The 17,934-nt window shown below is 52.1% G+C and overlaps 1 protein-coding gene across 3 annotated transcripts in view; it reads right to left on the bottom strand.

The window, feature by feature from the left end:
• PPP3CC (protein phosphatase 3 catalytic subunit gamma) overlaps positions 1 to 17,934 on the bottom strand; it is a 43,196-nt gene that overhangs the window by 7,143 nt on the left and 18,119 nt on the right. Inside the window, exons 4-13 of one of the 3 annotated variants that reach the window (XM_071579278.1) lie at positions 12,199 to 12,310; positions 10,373 to 10,518; positions 10,080 to 10,219; positions 9,469 to 9,546; positions 9,256 to 9,350; positions 7,284 to 7,409; positions 6,262 to 6,339; positions 4,618 to 4,699; positions 3,674 to 3,771; positions 400 to 471 (exon numbers count right to left, since the gene is read on the bottom strand). In XM_071579278.1, coding sequence (XP_071435379.1) covers positions 400 to 471; positions 3,674 to 3,771; positions 4,618 to 4,699; positions 6,262 to 6,339; positions 7,284 to 7,409; positions 9,256 to 9,350; positions 9,469 to 9,546; positions 10,080 to 10,219; positions 10,373 to 10,518; positions 12,199 to 12,310 — 1,027 coding nt within the window. The remainder of the gene's footprint in view (positions 1 to 399; positions 472 to 3,673; positions 3,772 to 4,617; positions 4,700 to 6,261; positions 6,340 to 7,283; positions 7,410 to 9,255; positions 9,351 to 9,468; positions 9,547 to 10,079; positions 10,220 to 10,372; positions 10,519 to 12,198; positions 12,311 to 17,934) is intronic. The other 2 variants (XM_071579275.1, XM_071579277.1) reach the window with 2 other exon arrangements.

Raw genomic sequence — 17,934 nt, forward strand, 5'->3', positions numbered from 1 at the left:
AACTTCCCTTGGTGAGCAAAGTCTCTTAGAGAGCTGAGTGACCCCATTCAGTATCGAGGAAAAATCCTCTGGGATCTGCCACTCCAAAGGGAGAAACCTGCTCTCCACCTTGTCCCAGAAGGCAGGAATTCCACCAGCACCACAAAATCCTCTATTTCCTAAGGATTTTGACTGGGCTGGCAGCCTGGAGTCCCCCACAGGATCAGACTACAGGACCCCAACCACCAGAGCACAAACCGCTCTGGTGACCCTCCAAATAAAGGTGGTTTCACTGAGCAACGACCTCAAACAGCCCCAGACCAACCCACTGGGTTGTTTTTTTGCCCCCCACTGCTGGTGATGCAAGAGTAAAAAGCTTCTGTAAAGGCTGGTAAAGCTCTTTAGGGTCAGCACACGCACACACGGAGATGGTTTGGGTCTCTCGCCGCGTTCTAGCCATACCTTCCCGTGCCTCTACCGCTTCTACTGTGGCTGCAATACAGAAGAACAGTGGCATGCAAAAAATGAAGACAGGAAAATAAAAAAACAAAACAAAAAGAAAAAAAAAACAAAACAGAGTGACAGTGAGTGATCCGACATCATGGCTGCGACGCAGAGCCCACGCTCCCCCAGCCCCGGTGCTGCCAAACCACTGGTGAGAGGGAAGAAGAGGTGACAGCAGGTGGAGAGGAGGGTGGGAAAGGGACTCTCTCGGGCTCAGGGGGAGTCTCCTTTCCTCTGGATTTGTCACACAGATTGATCTGATGGAGAAATGAGAAGCAGAGAGAGAGGGCTTCCTGCTGTGTGTGCCGGGGCGAAGGCATCCCATGGAAAGGACAGGGATAACCCCGGGCTAAGCCATGGATCTCACCCCCTGCTCCCAGCTGGGCGGCTCTGGGGAGCCCTGGCCACCAGCTGGGTGGCTCTGGGGCATCCTGGCCACCAGCTGGGTGGCTCTGGGGAGCTCTGGCCACCAGCTGGGCGGCTCTGGGGAGCCCTGGCCACCAGCTGGGTGGCTCTGGGGCATCCTGGCCACCAGCTGGGTGGCTCTGGGGCATCCTGGCCACCAGCTGGGTGGCTCTGGGGAGCTCTGGCCACCAGCTGGGGGGCTCTGGGGAGCCCTGGCCACCAGCTGGGCGGCTCTGGGGCGTCCTGACCACCAGCTGGGCGGCTCTGGAGTGTCCTGGCCACCAGCTGGGGGGCTCTGGGAGCCCTGGCCACCAGCTGGGTGGCTCTGGGGAGCCCTGGCCACCAGCTGGGTGACTCTGGGAGCCCTGGCCACCAGCTGGGTGGCTCGGGGAGCCCTGGCCACCAGCTGGGTGGCTCTGGGGAGCCCTGGCCACCAGCTGGGTGGCTCTGGGGAGCCCTGGCCACCAGCTGGGTGGCTCTGGGGAGCCCTGGCCACCAGCTGGGTGGCTCTGGGAGCCCTGGCCACCAGCTGGGTGGCTCTGGGGCTCCCTGGTCACCTTCAGGAGGGAAATCCCATGGAATTCACCCACCACCACCACAGCTGTGTGAGGGAAGTGATTCCCAGGGATGGGGAGATGTGTTGGAGCAATGGGGAGGAGAGGGCAGCGTGTTTTCCAGGGAAGGACAAGCAGCAGAAACTGGGGCTGTTCTACTCATGATGCTTTGAGTTATAGGAAAAAATAAGGCTGATGCTTCAAATCCAGTTTGGCTTCAGCTCCACCTCCTAAAAGTGTTACCAAGCAACGAGGCACCACCAAGCTCAGCAACATCCCCCTTCCTAAACCTGCTGCAGCACAGGCCAAGTTTTGGTAGGCACTGCCTCAACACCTGGGAAGAGGCTCTTCCCTAGAACAGATTCTCTGGGTTTTACCCTCAAACCCCCACTCTGGCCCCATACAAAGGCCACATGGTCCTTGGTAGGACATGGGGGAAAGATGGAGCTGTGGCTGAACAGTTTTTCCCCTGGATTTGGTGACTTTATTCCATCCATTTTGCTAAGCTGTGCTGTGGAAGGCTGGGAAGGGTCCCCCCACTGCTACCTGCAGCACTTTTGGGGTTTTCTGGGGTGCAGAGGCACCCCAAAAAGGGGGCAACCCCCTCTTCAGCTCCCTGAGCTCCCATAAATTCACCAGGAGGCTGCCGGGAGTGTGAAGGGATGTGTGAAACGGGATGGGGTGGAAGAAGGGGGCAGGATGGGGAGAAAAGGAGTGGGAGAAGGGGGTAGGACTGGGAAAAAGGGGTGGGAGAAGGGGACAGGATGGGGAGAAGGGGGTGAGAGGGCAGAAGAAGCAGGTGGTGCGAGGCAAGAGCAGGTGGAGCCTGCAGCCATAAAGAGGCAGCGGGCAGGGCGGGTCAGGCAGAGCAAAGGCCCAGCTTGTTTGTTCTGTCTTGGGGAGATATTTATTTTGGGGCAGGGGGAAGGTCCCTGGTAGCCCTCAGAGAACCCCCTGAGAGGGGAAGGGGCTGGAGAATGTCACAGCATCACGCTGACAAAGCTGCTGCAACAGCCACCTTCCCACTCAGGTTCTGTTCCCAGAACTGGGGCAACAGGACCATGATGGTGTCTATAAAAAAAGGGGGAAAAAAATCCATCCTCCTCTGTGGGCAGAGAAATCCATGAGTTTGGGAGTGCTGCTGCATCCTCCCCAGGAGCAGGCAGCAATATCTGCACGTTTTCTGCTCATGAACTATTTAATCCAGGCAGCTCCAGCCCCGTGTGAGCTGCAGGAAATCCCTGGTGCCCACGGGAAGGGGGAAACTGGGGACGTGCCAGCGTTCAAAGGATGGCAGGAAAGGATTAAAACACTGGATTACAGGATTCCCTCTGGGGACACGTTACTGGGACAGCTCATTCCCTGACCATCAGCCAAGCTCCCTCCCTCGGAGTGGAAAGCCCATGGATTGGATCCTGCTCCCAGCATTCCATCAACACAGAGCTGCTGAGAGAGGGAGAAGAGTGGAAAGAAACCCCCAAAACCAGATCAAAACCTGAGAGGAGCCTTAATGTAAAACACCCAGGCCTGGAGGGATCTCAGTCCTTCAGCTAAATCTTCATCCAGGCCTGGGGGAATCTCAGTCCTTCAGCTACATCTTCATCCAGGCCTGGAGGGATCTCAGTCCTTCAGCTACATCTTCATCCAGGCCTGGGGGAATCTCAGTCCTTCAGCTAAATCTTCATCCAGGCCTGGAGGAATCTCAGTCCTTCAGCTACATCTTCATCCAGGCCTGGGGGAATCTCAGTCCTTCAGCTAAAGCTTCCTGTGTTTGGGATTCCTGATTTCCCAGGGGCAGATTAGGGGGAGGTTTAACGAAGAACAAACAAGGTGTGTCAGTGTCACATTCACACAGAGGCTGTCACACAGCAGCAGCAGCAGCAGCAGCAGCAGCAGCAGCAGCAGCAGCGAGGTGAGGCAGAGGATGTGCACCATGCAGCATCAGAAGGGAAAGAGAGGATAGAACTCCTTGCAGAAACACACAGTTAAGCAATGCACATGCTTTGTGAGGTGCTGGGGAGTTTTTTCTTCCTCGAGGGTACACAGGGACACCTTGGCATCTCTCCACAGCCCCACCTACACCTCTGCTCCTTTTCCTGGTTTGGGATCCTTCCTCCCCGTGGGCTGAGCCATCCCCGGGGGGCCCTGGCACCCCCAGGCTGCCTGTGGGGCTGGGCAGGGGGTTTGGGGCAGCAGGAGGAGCAGAGCAGGGGGGGATCAGGGACACTCACCGGTCTGCAGGGTCTGCCTGCCCCCCGAGAGCACTCCCAGGGGCAGGGTACCTGTGGGGGTCAGGCCTTTGAGGGTCAGCACGCTCTCGCTCTCCTCCCTGCAGGGGCACAACACACCCGGGTGAATCCCACCTGGGGCCCCTCTGCCAGGCCTGGACAACCCTCTCCATGAAGTTTTCCCTCATATCCAGCCTAAACCTCACAAGGCTGTTTCCTCTCATCCTGTCACTTGCTTTCTGGAAGAAGAGTCTGAGCCCCATCTCACTACAACAGGTAGAAGTGTCCTGAAAGAGGCAAACCCACCACCTCAAGCCTCTTCCACCTGCTCTGAAGGAAGTTTTGTGAGGGTTTCCCTCCCTTCCTTCCTGATGGGGGTTCCCCTGTTAACCAACCCCTAAATTAAACCCAACCCCCAAAATAAACCCAGCCCCAAATTAAACCCAGCCCCAAATTAAACCCAGCCCCCAAATTAAACCCAATCCCCAAAATAAACTCAGCCCCAAAATAAACCCAACCCCCAAATAAAACTCAACCCCCAAAATTAAACCCAACCCCAAAATAAACTCAGCCCCCAAAATAAACCCAATCCCCAAAATAAACCCAACCCCCAAATTAAACCCAGCCCCAAATTAAACCCAGCCCCCAAATTAAACCCAGCCCCCAAATTAAACCCAGCCCCCAAAATAAACCCAGTCCCCAAAATAAACCCAGCCCCCAAAATAAATCCAACCCCCAGATTAAACCCAACCCCAAAATAAACCCGACTCCCAAATTAAACCCAACCCTCAGATTAAACCCAACCCCAAATTAAACCCAACCCCCAGATTAAACCCAACCCCAAAAATAAACCCAGCCCCCAAACTAAACCCAGCCCCCAAACTAAACCCAGCCCCCAAACTAAACCCAGCCCCCAGATTAAAGCTCAGCTCCCAGCCCCTCCTTACCGAAGGACTGAGAACACACGTGCCATCTTCCCAATGGCTCTGATCTTGTTCCTGATGATCTCCTTACGGACTGTTGTCCCACCTTAGGGAGAGAAAAGAGCAAACAGCAGCAGGTTGAAGGTCTCCTGCTTTCCAGGGAATGTCAGTATGAAGCACCTGCCTGACTCCAGGAAAAGAAATCATGTTTTACAGATTCACAGCTACACTGGAGAGAGAACGGTGCTGGAGGATGGCATCAGGATGGCACCAGGATGGCAGTGAGAAGGGCAACACCAACGAGATGGCACACGGACTCAAGAGCTCTAGAGAGAGTAGAACCACCAAAGGACACGGATTCGGGGAGGTCTTTGTTGGAAGCTCACCAGGTTGGCTCACACTGCACAGGATGTAACACAAATGACTCAGCCATGTAGACACAGTTTTGCAAGGCAGAGCACGGAGGGATCTGAGGGCTGATGGGCACTGAAGCATCAGCTTTGGCATCCAAGGAGCACAGGGAAGGGCTGGCCAGAGCCTGGCAACTCTGCTCGGGCCCCACACAAACACAAGGGGAGAGACGTGAACTCCCCTCCCGCTCCACGGACCAAAGGGGAGAGAAAAAGCATGGAGGGAACTGAAACCAAACCAAAAAAAAAACCTCAGGTAAATCAGGGGAACAAATCCATCTCCTCTCAGCTGAGATTCCTCACATGGCCCAGTACACATCAGGACAGGAAAGCCAAACCCAGGTCTAACATGCACCATGGCTCAGCCATGCACTACGTGGCTGCATTCAGAGTCAGGAAGAGACGTGACCCGGTTCCTCAGGCTCCTGGAGGAACTCAGAAGGGTTAAAGAACACATGGAGCTTATGTTAAAACTGAAAGGGGATGAAGAGCCTGCCCCACTAGTCAGCTCTGGAAATCCACTTCAAGGATCTGGTGGCACAGGCAGTGAAAATTAAGCTGGTAGCAAATTCTAGCTGGGTACCTTTCGGATAGCTTGAAATGTAGTGATCTTCAGGGAGAGGAGACACCAAGAAACAAGTAGATGAAGACAGAGATAGAAGAAACAAATTTAATTTTCATGGGACGGGAGGAAGGAGAAAAAAAAAACAAACCAAAAACCAAAAAGCAAAAACGAAATGCAATGGGAGAAGCGGGTTAAGAGTCTCCACCTGGGACAGAAGCAGCTCAGGGCCCCACTTCTCACTGCCCCCCTCAGCTTCCTGAGGCCCCCCAAATTCCAAACTGCACATCAGCTCAGCCACTGATTAGTCCCTTTTAAACTGCACTGTAGTTTTCAGGGAGGGGTGACATGAGAAGGCACTTTAGAGAGAGTTCACTGCAACAGATGAGAAGATTGGGTGGGGATTTTGGTGCAGAAAAATTTGAACTGGGGGAAAAAATCACCAGCAACCTGTGTAAGGAGCAGGAAACCATTCCCAGATTAGCTGGCAAGAAGTGTCTGTCACAGTGAACATCATTTAATTTCTCTGGGACTGAACAGCAAACGAGGAAAAAAAAAGTGTTTCTGACCCAGAACTGCACAAGGTTTGGCCAAAAAGGAACTGGAGACCCTGGCTGGGCATCCAGCTATAAATCAAGTGCATCAAACACCTTCCCCACCTCCTCCCCCACTGTTACCAGGTCCCAACAGTTTTACCTTCCAACGTCTCATCACCATCCGAAATCAGCTCGTCATCGGAGCAGATGTTGAGGATGTTAACGAGCATCTCGGTGACTGCAAGAGGCACAGACAGGGGGGTCAGAGAGCCCTGAGGGCACGTGTGAGCACTCAGAGGGATTGGGAGGGTGAGCTGGACCAGGGAATGGTTCTCAAGGTCGTTAATTCCCTGGGAGTGGGAGCCTGAAGACACTTTTAGCCGCAGCTGCCGGTACCTCGCAGCGGTACCAGAGCAGACGACACACGCTCCGTCTTCTGCCAAGGAGGTGGATTCAATCCAAGCACATCACAGAGGAACCAGACGTGGGGAATGAGGTGCCAACATTCCTGCAGAACAGCCTGAGCTCGCCCAAGCTCCCCCCTCCCCATCCCAACCATCCCAACAGGCCACCTGGCTCCAGGAATGCTGAATTTGAGGTGGGGGATTCGACCTTTGGCGCCTCAAAGTCAAAAAAACCTTTGGGAGTTTTCAGAGCTTGATCCACACTCCAGACACACAACACTGGGGTGGAATTTAAACTCATCAGGAGATGTAAAAAAGCCTTTTGCTGGAAAGCTGAGGCAAAGTTTTGGGCATATTTTAAGCTGCCTTGCCTCCCTCAGAATGAAATAAGCCTCTGATTGAAGTGAATGTTTCCTTTCTGGTGGGCCATGAGCCAAACAGGAATTTTTAATTCCTCTGTTGCAAACCCAGAGCAAGAGAAACGTCTCCAAATTCTGAGCTGGGGCTACACAACTCATGATCAGCCCCACCAGCAATGCAGGAAGAGCAAGAAAGGAGCATTCTGTTGGTAAAAGGCCTTTAAAATAAGTATAAACAGCTGTTTTCCCAAGAATTTAAACCAGGACCATGAACATTTCCCTGAATTTCAACTGTTTTCCAGAGTTTCCTGGTATTAATGAACTGCAGCACTCTCCCAACACACATGGGACACATTTCTAACACTCAGGTTACTGGGACCAGGGACAGGAACTGGAACAGAAATCCCAATCTTTCTTACCCTTTTCCCCTACAAAAGGCAAAGACCATGTGAAGACATCCATGAAGTTTGGGAGCCAGTAAGGATGAGGGGAACAGTTGAACTGCCTGATGTTCATGACGTTGTTTTCGTATTTCAGTACAGCAGCTGGCAGAGAAAAAGCAAAGAGAACACACGTCTGTGTCAACTTCAGAGATCCAGGGAATGCTTTGGGGTGGAGGGGTCCTTAAAATTCATCCAGTCCCACTCCTGACATGGGCAGGGACACCTCCCACTATCCCAGGTTGCTCCAACTTGGCCTTGGACACTCCCAGGGATGGGGCAGCCACAGCTTCTCTGCCCAACCTGTGCCAGGGCCTGCCCATCCCCACAGCCAGGAATTCCTTCCCAATATCCCATCTATCCCTGTCATCTGGCAGTGGGAAGCCATTCCCTGTGTCCTGTCCCTCCATCCCTTGTCCCAGTTCCCTCTCCAGCTCTCCTGGAGTCTCTTTAGGCACTGGAAGGAGCTCTGAGGTCTCTCTGGAGCTTCTCTTCTCCAGGCTGGACACTCCCAGCTCTCCCAACCTTTGGAAGTTGTACTTGTGTTACTGAAACTTCATTATCAACATGAGATTACACTCGTGTACAATCAAACTCCCAGTTCCCCAAAACAAGAAGGTTTAAACACTCATTTTTTACTTTACTCATGTTGATTCTCTAAAGCTCCAAACAGTGAAGGTCAGTTGAACAAAACTGTTAAAATTTATGCAAAACACAAAGCCAAGATCCACAGAGAGGGGGGAAAAAACTCCCCAGAGCTGAGGAAAATCCCCTCATGGTTTAGAGGGCAGTGGAAATCCTGCCTACACCATCAGCTTCTCTTGGATGGCAGCACCCCACAATAGGGCTCCGTTGTCCCGTGGCTGGGAATGAAAAGCTTCATTGCAGGCTCTAGGACTGGACAGTTAATTACCACAGTAACACATCAAGTCACAGAACCAACCACTTCAGTCCAGCACACAAAGCTCTCTTTCATTTCATGCCCGAGAATGCAACTGGAGGAGAGGGTGTTGTATCAGAAATAGTGTATTTTTTGTAGCAAAACCAGGGATTGTCCCCCTGTGCTGGCACTGCTGGGAAACCTCCAGGGCTGTGCCAGGTCTGGGAGACTCAATTTAGGAAGGACATGGAGGGGCTGGAGAGTGTCCAGGGATGGGAATGGAGTCTGGAAGGGGCTGGAGCAGCAGGAGGGGCTGAGGGAGCCGGGGAAGGGTCTGGAGAACTCCTGAGGGTGCTGGGGGGGCTCAGCCTGGAGAAAAAGAGGCTCAGGGGGCACCTTCTGGCTCTGCAATCCCTGCCAGGAGGAGGGAGCTGAGGGGGATCAGGCTCTGCTCCAGGAACAGGGACAGGAGGAGAGGGAACAGCCTCAGGCTGGGCCAGGAGAGGGGTAGGTTGGACATGAGGAGGAATTTCCCATGGAAAGGGTGGTCAGGCCTTGGAAGGGGCTGCCCAGGGAGGTTTGGAGTGGCATCCCCATCGCTGGAGGTGCCCAAGGCAGGACTGGCAGTGGCACTGAGTGCTCTGGGCTGGGGGACAAGGTGGGCACAGGGTGGGTTCCATGGGCTGGGAGGGCTTTGCCAAGGTGGGCATCAGGCACAGGGTGGGCTCCATGGGCTGGGAGGGCTTTGCCAAGGTGGGCATCGGGCACAGGGTGGGCTCATTGGGCTGGGAGGGCTTTTCCAAGGTGGGCATTGGGCACAGGGTGGGCTCCAGGGGCTGGAAGGGCTTTTCCAAGGTGGGCATCGGGCACAGGGTGGGCTCCAGGGGCTGGGAGGGCTTTTCCAAGGTGGGCTTCAGGCACAGAGAGGGCTCTGTGAGCTGGGAGGGCTTTTCCAAGGTGGGCATCGGGCACAGGGTGGGCTTGATGATTTTGGGTGCCTTTTCCAATCTGGATGATTCTGAGAGGGCAGAGTGGGAGAGGGATTCCCTGACCCCCCCAAGAGCCCCTTACCCTTGTTGTTATAGACATCTAAGTAATTTGGTGCAGAGAAGATTGTGATTAGTGAGGGAAAGCCTGTTGTCTGGCTCTTCCTGTACATTCGGTACCTGGAAAACAAGGCAAGTGTTAGACATTGCCAGGGAAGAGCCCAGCCCTGCCCAGCCCAGCCCTGCCCAGCCCAGCCCAGCCCTGCCCAGCCCTGTCCAGCCCTGCTGCCAAACTCACCCAGCATCCTGGGCTTCATGAGCTCGGATTACGGATAACAAACTATTGTTCTGCAAAAATTCACACACTGCAGGATAACTGGAAAAGAAGGAAGCAAGGATAACTCAGCAGGTGGCAAAGGAGAGCACAGAGCACGTGTGGTCTGGATTTCAGGGACCAGACACTTGCAGAAATCATCTGGTTGGTGTCCAGAATGCCAAAAATCATCTGGTTTGTGTCCACAAAAATGTCACTGTATCACTCAAAAATTAATTGCAAAGGGTTCTTTTGAACAGACCCCTGGTGCCAAACCCTCCTTACAAATGGTTTGTCAGCACAAATGTGGCTTTTTTAGGCAGGACAAGATGATTTCCTAAAAGATTCTGGTACTGAAAACCCCTCACAGGGCTCCCTGCCAGGCAGAAGGAGCATCTCAGCTGTCTGAGACCACAACTTGAAAAAGTAACTTATCCAAAGACAACCAGTATTACAAAAGAAGGAAAAAGAAACACTAATTTGTGCATCAGAGATGAGAGAGAATTTCAAGTACACTGCACAGCCCCACAGAGGGACCTGAAAGGGATTTATTTGAGTGTAAGGGGAGACAAAGTGCCCTTTAAAACACCCTTTACCTGTAGAAATAGGAGCAGCCTCGGACGGTGTTGTGGGCAAAATGCTCCAGTGTTTTCTCATTGCCATAATCCTCAGAGGGATCAGACCAGAGCAGGTCACACATTGGACCAAAGGCTGGAGGCTCCTTAAACCTGTCTAACTGGAAAGGGGACACAAAATCAGGAGGCTGCTGGTGGGAGCAGTGGCAGGACACACACACCTCCATCCCCCTGGAATTCCATGCGGGAGTCAAGCCATTAACCCTCCCCACTGGGATCAGAAGGGATGGGAAGGCCCCAAGGAGATGACTTACTTTCCTAATGTCATCTAGACATGTGATTTCTGGAGAAAGTCCTCCATGGACACACAGGAATTGCTGGTTTAGGAGGGCAGCAAGAGGAAGACAGTCAAATGTATCCATGCACGCGTCATACACTCGCTCCGAGTATTTGATTCGACCTGGAAATGGCAATTAAATAAAGCTTTGATCAGCCAAAGTGCTGAGAAATAAATTCCAGGAGCTCCTAAGGCGATGTGGAAAATCTGTGTCACAAATCCAACTTTGCACCTGGTGAAAATACTGACTTGGAAAACATTTGCTGAAACGTTCCCATGAAGAGGAAAAGGCTTCGCTGTAACCTGGACTTGTTCAGGAATATTCACCTCCCTTCTGTTTTCCAGAGTCCCTGCACTGAGACTGACACAGAAAAGAGATTTTTCCACCTGATAGAAACTACAGAATAACCTTGAGATGCTCTTAAAGTGTTTCCATCCTTTCTTTACATCCCTGCTGCACCTCCAGGCTCATCCCATGCAGGTCATACACAGGGAAATGCAGCAGCTGTTGGATTTGGCAGAGCTAAATCCCAGTCACTGAAGGCAGGAATTGCCTTTCCAGCTGGACCCGGGTGCTGTGAGGCAGAATTTGCCCAGGATGCCCTTGCACAAATGGATTTTCACACTGTTAGAAGTGATAACAATCTCCACTGTTGCCTCATCCAGGCAGAGGTGAAGATGATTTTTCCATCCATTAAACAGCAATGCCGTGGCCTTTCCAAAGCACTTTGGCTCTTCCAGGAAGCCTCGTGCAGGATCTGAAATATCCTCATTTCACAGACACCAACAGGGTTTTTCAGAGGGAGGGGAAAGGCAGCACCTCCTGTTTTCCAAAGGGAAAAATCCCCACGTCCTGGTTCTGACTGAGCTCACCTGCCCCACCCGATGGCTGCAGGACCCAGCAAGGAGCTCAGGTGTTTTCCAGCTCATTTCTGAACAAACACACATTAATTAACACATTAATTATCATCTCATCACCTCTGAGCCTTCCCTCATCCAGCTACACCCGGAGCTGAAAGGGGAAAGACCAGACTCCCCATGTCAGGTCCTTCAGCAAGAATTCCCTAATGGAGAATTCCCTAATGGAGAATTCCCTATTGGAGAATTCCCTAATGGAGCCTTGCATTGCTGTTGTCCACCTTCTTTATTGCTTGGAATGACTGTCATTCCACGACCTTTCCTCATCACTGCTTTGAAAAGCTGCACAAAACCATCTCTGGGCTAAAACAATCCTAAAGGTAAATGATTCTCCCCAGTGCAAACAGGGAGGAGCAAACCCTTTCCTTGATTCCAGCTGGAATCATCAGACCCAGCTGCACAATGTGGAGCTGGAAAGACTCCTGGCAGTGATTCCAGGTTGCTGGAATTCAGGGAGAGGAGGATGTGACTGGCTCAGGAGGGGTGATGTGTTCCCATTCCTTCCAGCCACACTCCCTCTCTGCAACCAAAAGGCCACATCAACACACACTTGGTGCTTTTCAGGACTTATATATTGGATTTTTTGGGGTTTTTTATAGCTGAAAGAGAAGAGTTGTGTAGGCAGCAAAACAGCCAACAGGTTTTTACAGCTCTGGATATTAATTTGCTCTGAAATTAACCTGATTATCAGTCTGATATTAATCTGATTATTAATCTTGTGGGTAATCTGATACACAGCTCTGATATTAATCTTTGTGCTCAGAGGCACAAAAATTAAAAAAAAATAAAAAATTAAGGCCCACACCTGCTCCCAACACCTTTTTTAAAAACATATTTAAAAACATTTAAACACATTTAAACCCTTCCCACAGTGCTGGTACTCACATTCCTGCTTGAAGGTGAAATACTCTGTGAGGTGCCTGCACTCGTGGTTCCCTCGAAGGAGGAACAACGTTTTGGGATGATTTATCTTTAAACTCCATAAATACAGCACACACTGCAAGGGAGGGAAGGGGGAGATGGCAGGTCAGAAAAACACATTTCCAGGGCACTTGATCAGCCAGAGACTTCCCAAAGTGTTTCTGGGAAGACACCCAAGGTGGAACCCAGACAGAAACCCAGCTCCAAACTGGGCAGTGGAGCTGATCTTGGCCAAGTGCAGCAGTGGGGGAAAAGCCACCCAGATTTCTCTATATTAGGCCCGACTTGGAGAAGTGACAAATGAGATCTGAGTCAACCAAAACCAGCTCGGGGCTGGGTGGGGGAAGGATTTTTCCTTCCAAAGCCCTGTTTGCAGAGCAGCAAAGCAAAACCAGCTGTTTGCTCCAGATGTTCCTCTGGGATCCAGTGGAGCAGGCAGACAATTGTGCATTAAACATCCAAAAAATTCAGCTTTATCTCCCTCACTGAGTTCCCTCCCCACCTCATTTCTCTGCTCATGCCACAGACATGTGAAGTTCAAGTTCAAAACAAGAGAAGCTGAGCCAAAACCTCAAGCTTAGCAAAGCTTTCTGCCTTTGAGAAGGGCTTTCCACATCCCCCAGCTGAGCAGCAACACCTGTCAAATGATGCTCTTTGATGAGGCACAGCCCAAAGTCAGACAGAAACGGGTGTTTTCACCAGAAATGTTTCAGGGTGGGTTCCCAGGAAGCCTCAGGGAAGGGCTGGAAAGGAGGAGTGCTCATCCCTGTGCGCTCTGCATTGTCAGTCTCACTGGGAAATCAGCTGGGATCTCACACAGGGAATGCTATCCAATGATCTGGAGTGCTGGAAGGACAATCCATAATGACAGCAGCTCCAAGATGGGGATTAAAGTCTCTAATAAGAGCTTAGCCTGGAGGGTGACTCGGTACAGAACCTGAGGAATGGCAACCACAAACCTGTCAGGAGCCAGGCAGAGGGACCTGGGGGGACTGAGGGACAGGAAGCTCAACAGGAGCCACCAGTGTGCCCAGGTGGCCAAGAAGGCCAAGGGGATCCTGGCCTGGATCCAAACTAGCGTGGCCAGCAGGCCCAGGGCAGTGACCCTTCCCCTGGACTCTGCCTTGGGGAGGTCACACCTTGAGTGTTGTGTTCAGTTCTGGGCCCCTCAGTTGAGGAAAGAGATTGAGGGGCTGGAGCGGGGCCAGAGAAGAGCAACGAGGCTGGAGAAGGGACTGGATGTGGCTCTGAGTGTCCTCTGAAACACCTCCAGGGACAGAGAATCCACCATGTCTTGATCCAACCCCACTGTGATCACCAGCCCAGGGCACAGAGTGCCAGAGTGATCCCAGTGGGGTTGGACCAAGGGTTGGATTTGATGATCTCAGAGGTCTCTTCCAACCCAAGTGAGAAGAGCAACGAGGCTGGAGAAGGGACTGGAGCACAAGTGCTGTGGGGAGAGGCTGAGGGAGCTGGGGGTGTTCAGCCTGGAGAAGAGGAGGCTCAGAGGTGACCTCAGCACTGTCTGGAACTGCCTGAAGGGAAGTTGTGGCCAGGTGGGGGTTGGTCTCTTCTCCCAGGCACTCAGCAATAGGACAAGGGGGCACGATGGGCTCAAGCTCTGCCAGGGGAAATTGAAGTTGGAGAGCAGAAAGAAATTCTTTGCAGAGAGAGTGCTCAGGGATTGGAATGGGCTGCCCAGAGAGGGGGTGGATTCCCCATCCCTGGAGGGTTTGAAACTGAGCTTGGCCGTGGCACTGAGTGCCATGATCTGGTAAAGGGACTGGAGTTGGACCAAGGGTTGGACTTGATGATCTCAGAGGGCTTTTCCAACCCAATCCATTCTATGATTCTGTGATTTTATGGATGTGGCACTGAGGGAGAATCCACCACGTCTTGATCCAACCCCACTGTGATCACCAGCCCAGGGAGAATCCACCATGTCTTGATCCAACCCCACCGTGATCACCAGCCCAGGGCACAGAGTGCCCTGGGCTGGTGATCACGGTGGGGTTGGATCAAGGGTTGGACTTGATGATCTCGGGGGGCTTTTCCAACCCAATCCATTCTATGATTCACACCCTCAGATGTTGCTGTTGTGGGGCACAGATCCCCAGGAACCAGCTGGAAACAACCTCCAGCCCCCAAACAAACAGTTCCCAGCACCCACAGCTCAGACACGATGGTGTTGAAGCACCAAACCTGCAAGGTGAGCTCTGCATGAGTCACTCCAGCTGATCCCCAAACCCAGAGAGCTGTAAAGCACCATCTGTGTCTCACTTGGAATTCAACCCCACATTAAAAACTTGATTAATTCTGAGTTCTGCAAGCGAACAGGGCCAACACCAGTAGCAGAATCAGGTTTTATTGCATCTGTTACCAGGAGGAATGCTCCCAACAAACCCATTTATAATTATTATGGGATTTAAAGCTTTAACCTCCTCTGTTTGCAAGTTAAATGTCACTTTTCTGGGCTGGCAGGAGAACTTGGAAGTCGCTATAAATGAACCAAATGACTCGCTAACGACTGGAGAAAGAACCAGCCCTGGCACTCAAGCAAAGCAGAGACACAGAGGAGGATTTGGGATGTATGGAAGGCTGGCAAGTTGCAGAAAAGAGATTTTTAAAGCACATTTGAAGGAATTGGAAGTGAAAAGGGATTGAATTGGACACCAGGGCTCTTCCTGGACACACACAAAGCAAAGCACAGCCATGGAGAGCAACGTTCCCTGTGGCTGCAGCTCCTTCCCAAGGATGTGGGAGCTGCCAGGTACAACTGGGGCACGGAGAGAAGGACATTCCACAGCCCTCGAGGGCTCCAGAGGGGCTGGAATGAGGAATGAGGGAGGTTTCTCCACTTGCATGCCTTGGATGTTTCCTGCACCAATCCCTTTCCCAGACTTTCAGGGCCCTGTGCCCAGGAATTGATTAGTGCCTGTTTACAACAGCCCAGCAGCAACTCCAGACAGTTATTTGGGTTGAAATAATCTTAAATAATCCACTTCTCCCCTTATTCTGCCTCTCAGTGTGGAGCCCAAAGCCAAGGGTTTGATCCACGTGGAAAGGGAAGGCTCAGCAGGCCCTGGGGAGGGAATTGCAGGAGGAATTGTGACCCAATTGCAGGAGGGGCTGGTGCCAAACCTGCCCACAAACCACATCAACCTCTCTCCTCAGCCCCAAAAAATGGCATTTATCAGGAAGTTTTCAACCTGGAGCCTCCTCCCAGCTTTTCCCAGTGTGGGAACAGGGGCAAAATTCCCACATCCAGCCCACAAATGTACCTTCCCTCACACCTTACAACCCTGACTGGACCTCTTTAATATTATTCTGGATAAAACACTGCATTAAATCAAGTCTATCATATAATTCCATAACCAGGCAGCAAATTGTGTGCCATCCTAATTGGACTGGAAAAAACCAGACTGGGAAAGGTGTATCCCATCATCACTCCACTTTTCCTGATAAATCTCCTCTTCCCATGGAAGCTGTTTTTGGTCACAGTAATTGTTTTACTTTAATAAAATTATTCCACTCATTGTTTTCTGGCTTCATGGACCAGGATGGTCCCTCCCCACCACGGTCCAGTGTGAGGGCTGGGAGAGGGAACTAAAACCTTAATGAAAGAAAAAGCAGCATCTTTCCCACTTGGAGACTGCTGGGATAATCCTTCAGCAGGGGCTGCTCATCAGCATCTCCAAAGGGAGGAGTTCATCCCGATTTCTTTGCTGCCTGTCAGCCCCTTCCCTCCCTCTGGGGCTGGATCTGGGACCAGCCAGTCTCGCTGGTTTGTGACAGCACTTCCCAGAGTCCCTTCCAGCAGCATTCCAGCTTTCCCACGCTTGTTTCCCTCCCCTCACTACTCTTTTCTTTAAAAAACCCACCCACCCCACAATTCACGCTCTCATTATCCCGGGAATTAATGTTTTTAAAGGAGAATTTCCCTAAGCCAGAGGCCCAGAAGGAATTTGTAGAGTGATTTGTTGTCGACCTCCAGCTGAGCTGATGAACTGAGGCTTTTGGGGGGGTTAAATTGTTTTGTCTGAGCCACAAATTCCATCTTTTACCTGGACAACCGAATGCCTGGAGCCCTGGAGAATTCCTGGCGGGGATATTTGGGCCTGACACCTCCCTGGCACCTCTTTTCCTGCCTGCCTGCAGCAGGATGCAATTAAACCATTCCCTCCTGTTTCACTCCCTTAAAAGGTCGTGATTATGGAATTATGGAATATCCTGAGCTGGAAGGAACCCACCAGGATCAGAGAGTCCAACTCCTGACAAAGGACACTCCCAGCTGCTCCAGGCAGGCACTGGATCATCTCCCCATCCATGGATTGGAGAACTCACAATGCTGCTGGTGCTCTCCACCTTCCCAATGGACAAAGCACTGGGAATCCCGGAGGCTTTTCCATCCCCTGAGCCTCTGGGAGCTCCAAACCTGCTGCAGCACATCCAGGTGGGAATGTCTCTGCAGTAGGTGGAAGGAAGAGGCAAACAGCACTGGGAAAATGGGAATTAAACCTTTTGGAATCTGCCTAATGGGTGACATTTGGAGCAGCCCATCAAAGCCCACCCTGAGTGGTGAGGTCAGTGCCAGCTCCAGGGGGAACGGAGCAATCCGTGGCATTCCCACTGTAACACGGGGGGAAAGGGAAGAGAGGGAGGCAAAACCAGCAGGAAATAAATCCTTTCTCCCAGAGCTGATACACCCTGAGGGTCCCAAGGCCCCGGGGTCCACAACTCAGGAGGTTTTACCTCCAAATTTTAGATTTCTCCCTCCTCCTGACCCCATTCCAGGCCTGATTCTTCCAGAAGGAAGCAGTGACTCAGTCGTGCCCCATCCCTGCTGTTCTCCCTCATCATCCATCCCCTGGGAATTCCTCCAGACTACCACAGGCAGATAGGACAAGGGGGAATGGATTTACACTAAACCAGGATTTAGATGGGATATTGGGAAGGAATTCTACCCTGTGAGGGTGGGGAGGGGCTGGGATGGAATTCCCAGAGAAGCTGTGGCTGCTCCATCCCTGGGAGTGTCCAAGGCCAGGCTGGAGCACCCTGGGACAGTGGGAGGTCTGGGTGGCACTGGGTGGGCTTTAAGGTCCCTTCCAACCCAAACCATTCCATGAGTCTGTGATGATCCCAGCTGTGTTTCACCTGACTCTGGGCTGTGTTTCACCTGACTCTGGGCTGTGTTTCACCTGACTCTGGGCTGTGTTTCACCTGACTCTGGGCTGTGTTTCACCTGACTCTGGGCTGTGTTTCACCTGACTCTGGGCTGTGTTTCACCTGACTCTGGGCTGTGTTTCACCTGACCCTGGGCTGTGTTTCACCTGACCCTGGGCTGTGTTTCACCTGATTCTGGGCTGTGTTTCACCTGATTCTGGGCTGTGTTTCACCTGACTCTGGGCTGTGTTTCACCTGACTCTGGGCTGTGTTTCACCTGATTCTGGGCTGTGTTTCACCTGATTCTGGGCTGTGTTTCACCTGACTCTGGGCTGTGTTTCACCTGACTCTGGGCTGTGTTTCACCTGACTCTGGGCTGTGTTTCACCTGACTCTGGGCTGTGTTTCACCTGATTCTGGGCTGTGTTTCACCTGACCCTGGGCTGTGTTTCACCTGACTCTGAGCTGTGTTTCACCTGACCCTGAGCTGTGTTTCACCTGACTCTGAGCAGTGTTTCACCTGACTCTGAGCAGTGTT

The sequence above is a fragment of the Pithys albifrons genome, chromosome 29 (genome assembly GCF_047495875.1).
Source record: "Pithys albifrons albifrons isolate INPA30051 chromosome 29, PitAlb_v1, whole genome shotgun sequence".
NCBI lineage: Eukaryota > Metazoa > Chordata > Aves > Passeriformes > Thamnophilidae > Pithys > Pithys albifrons.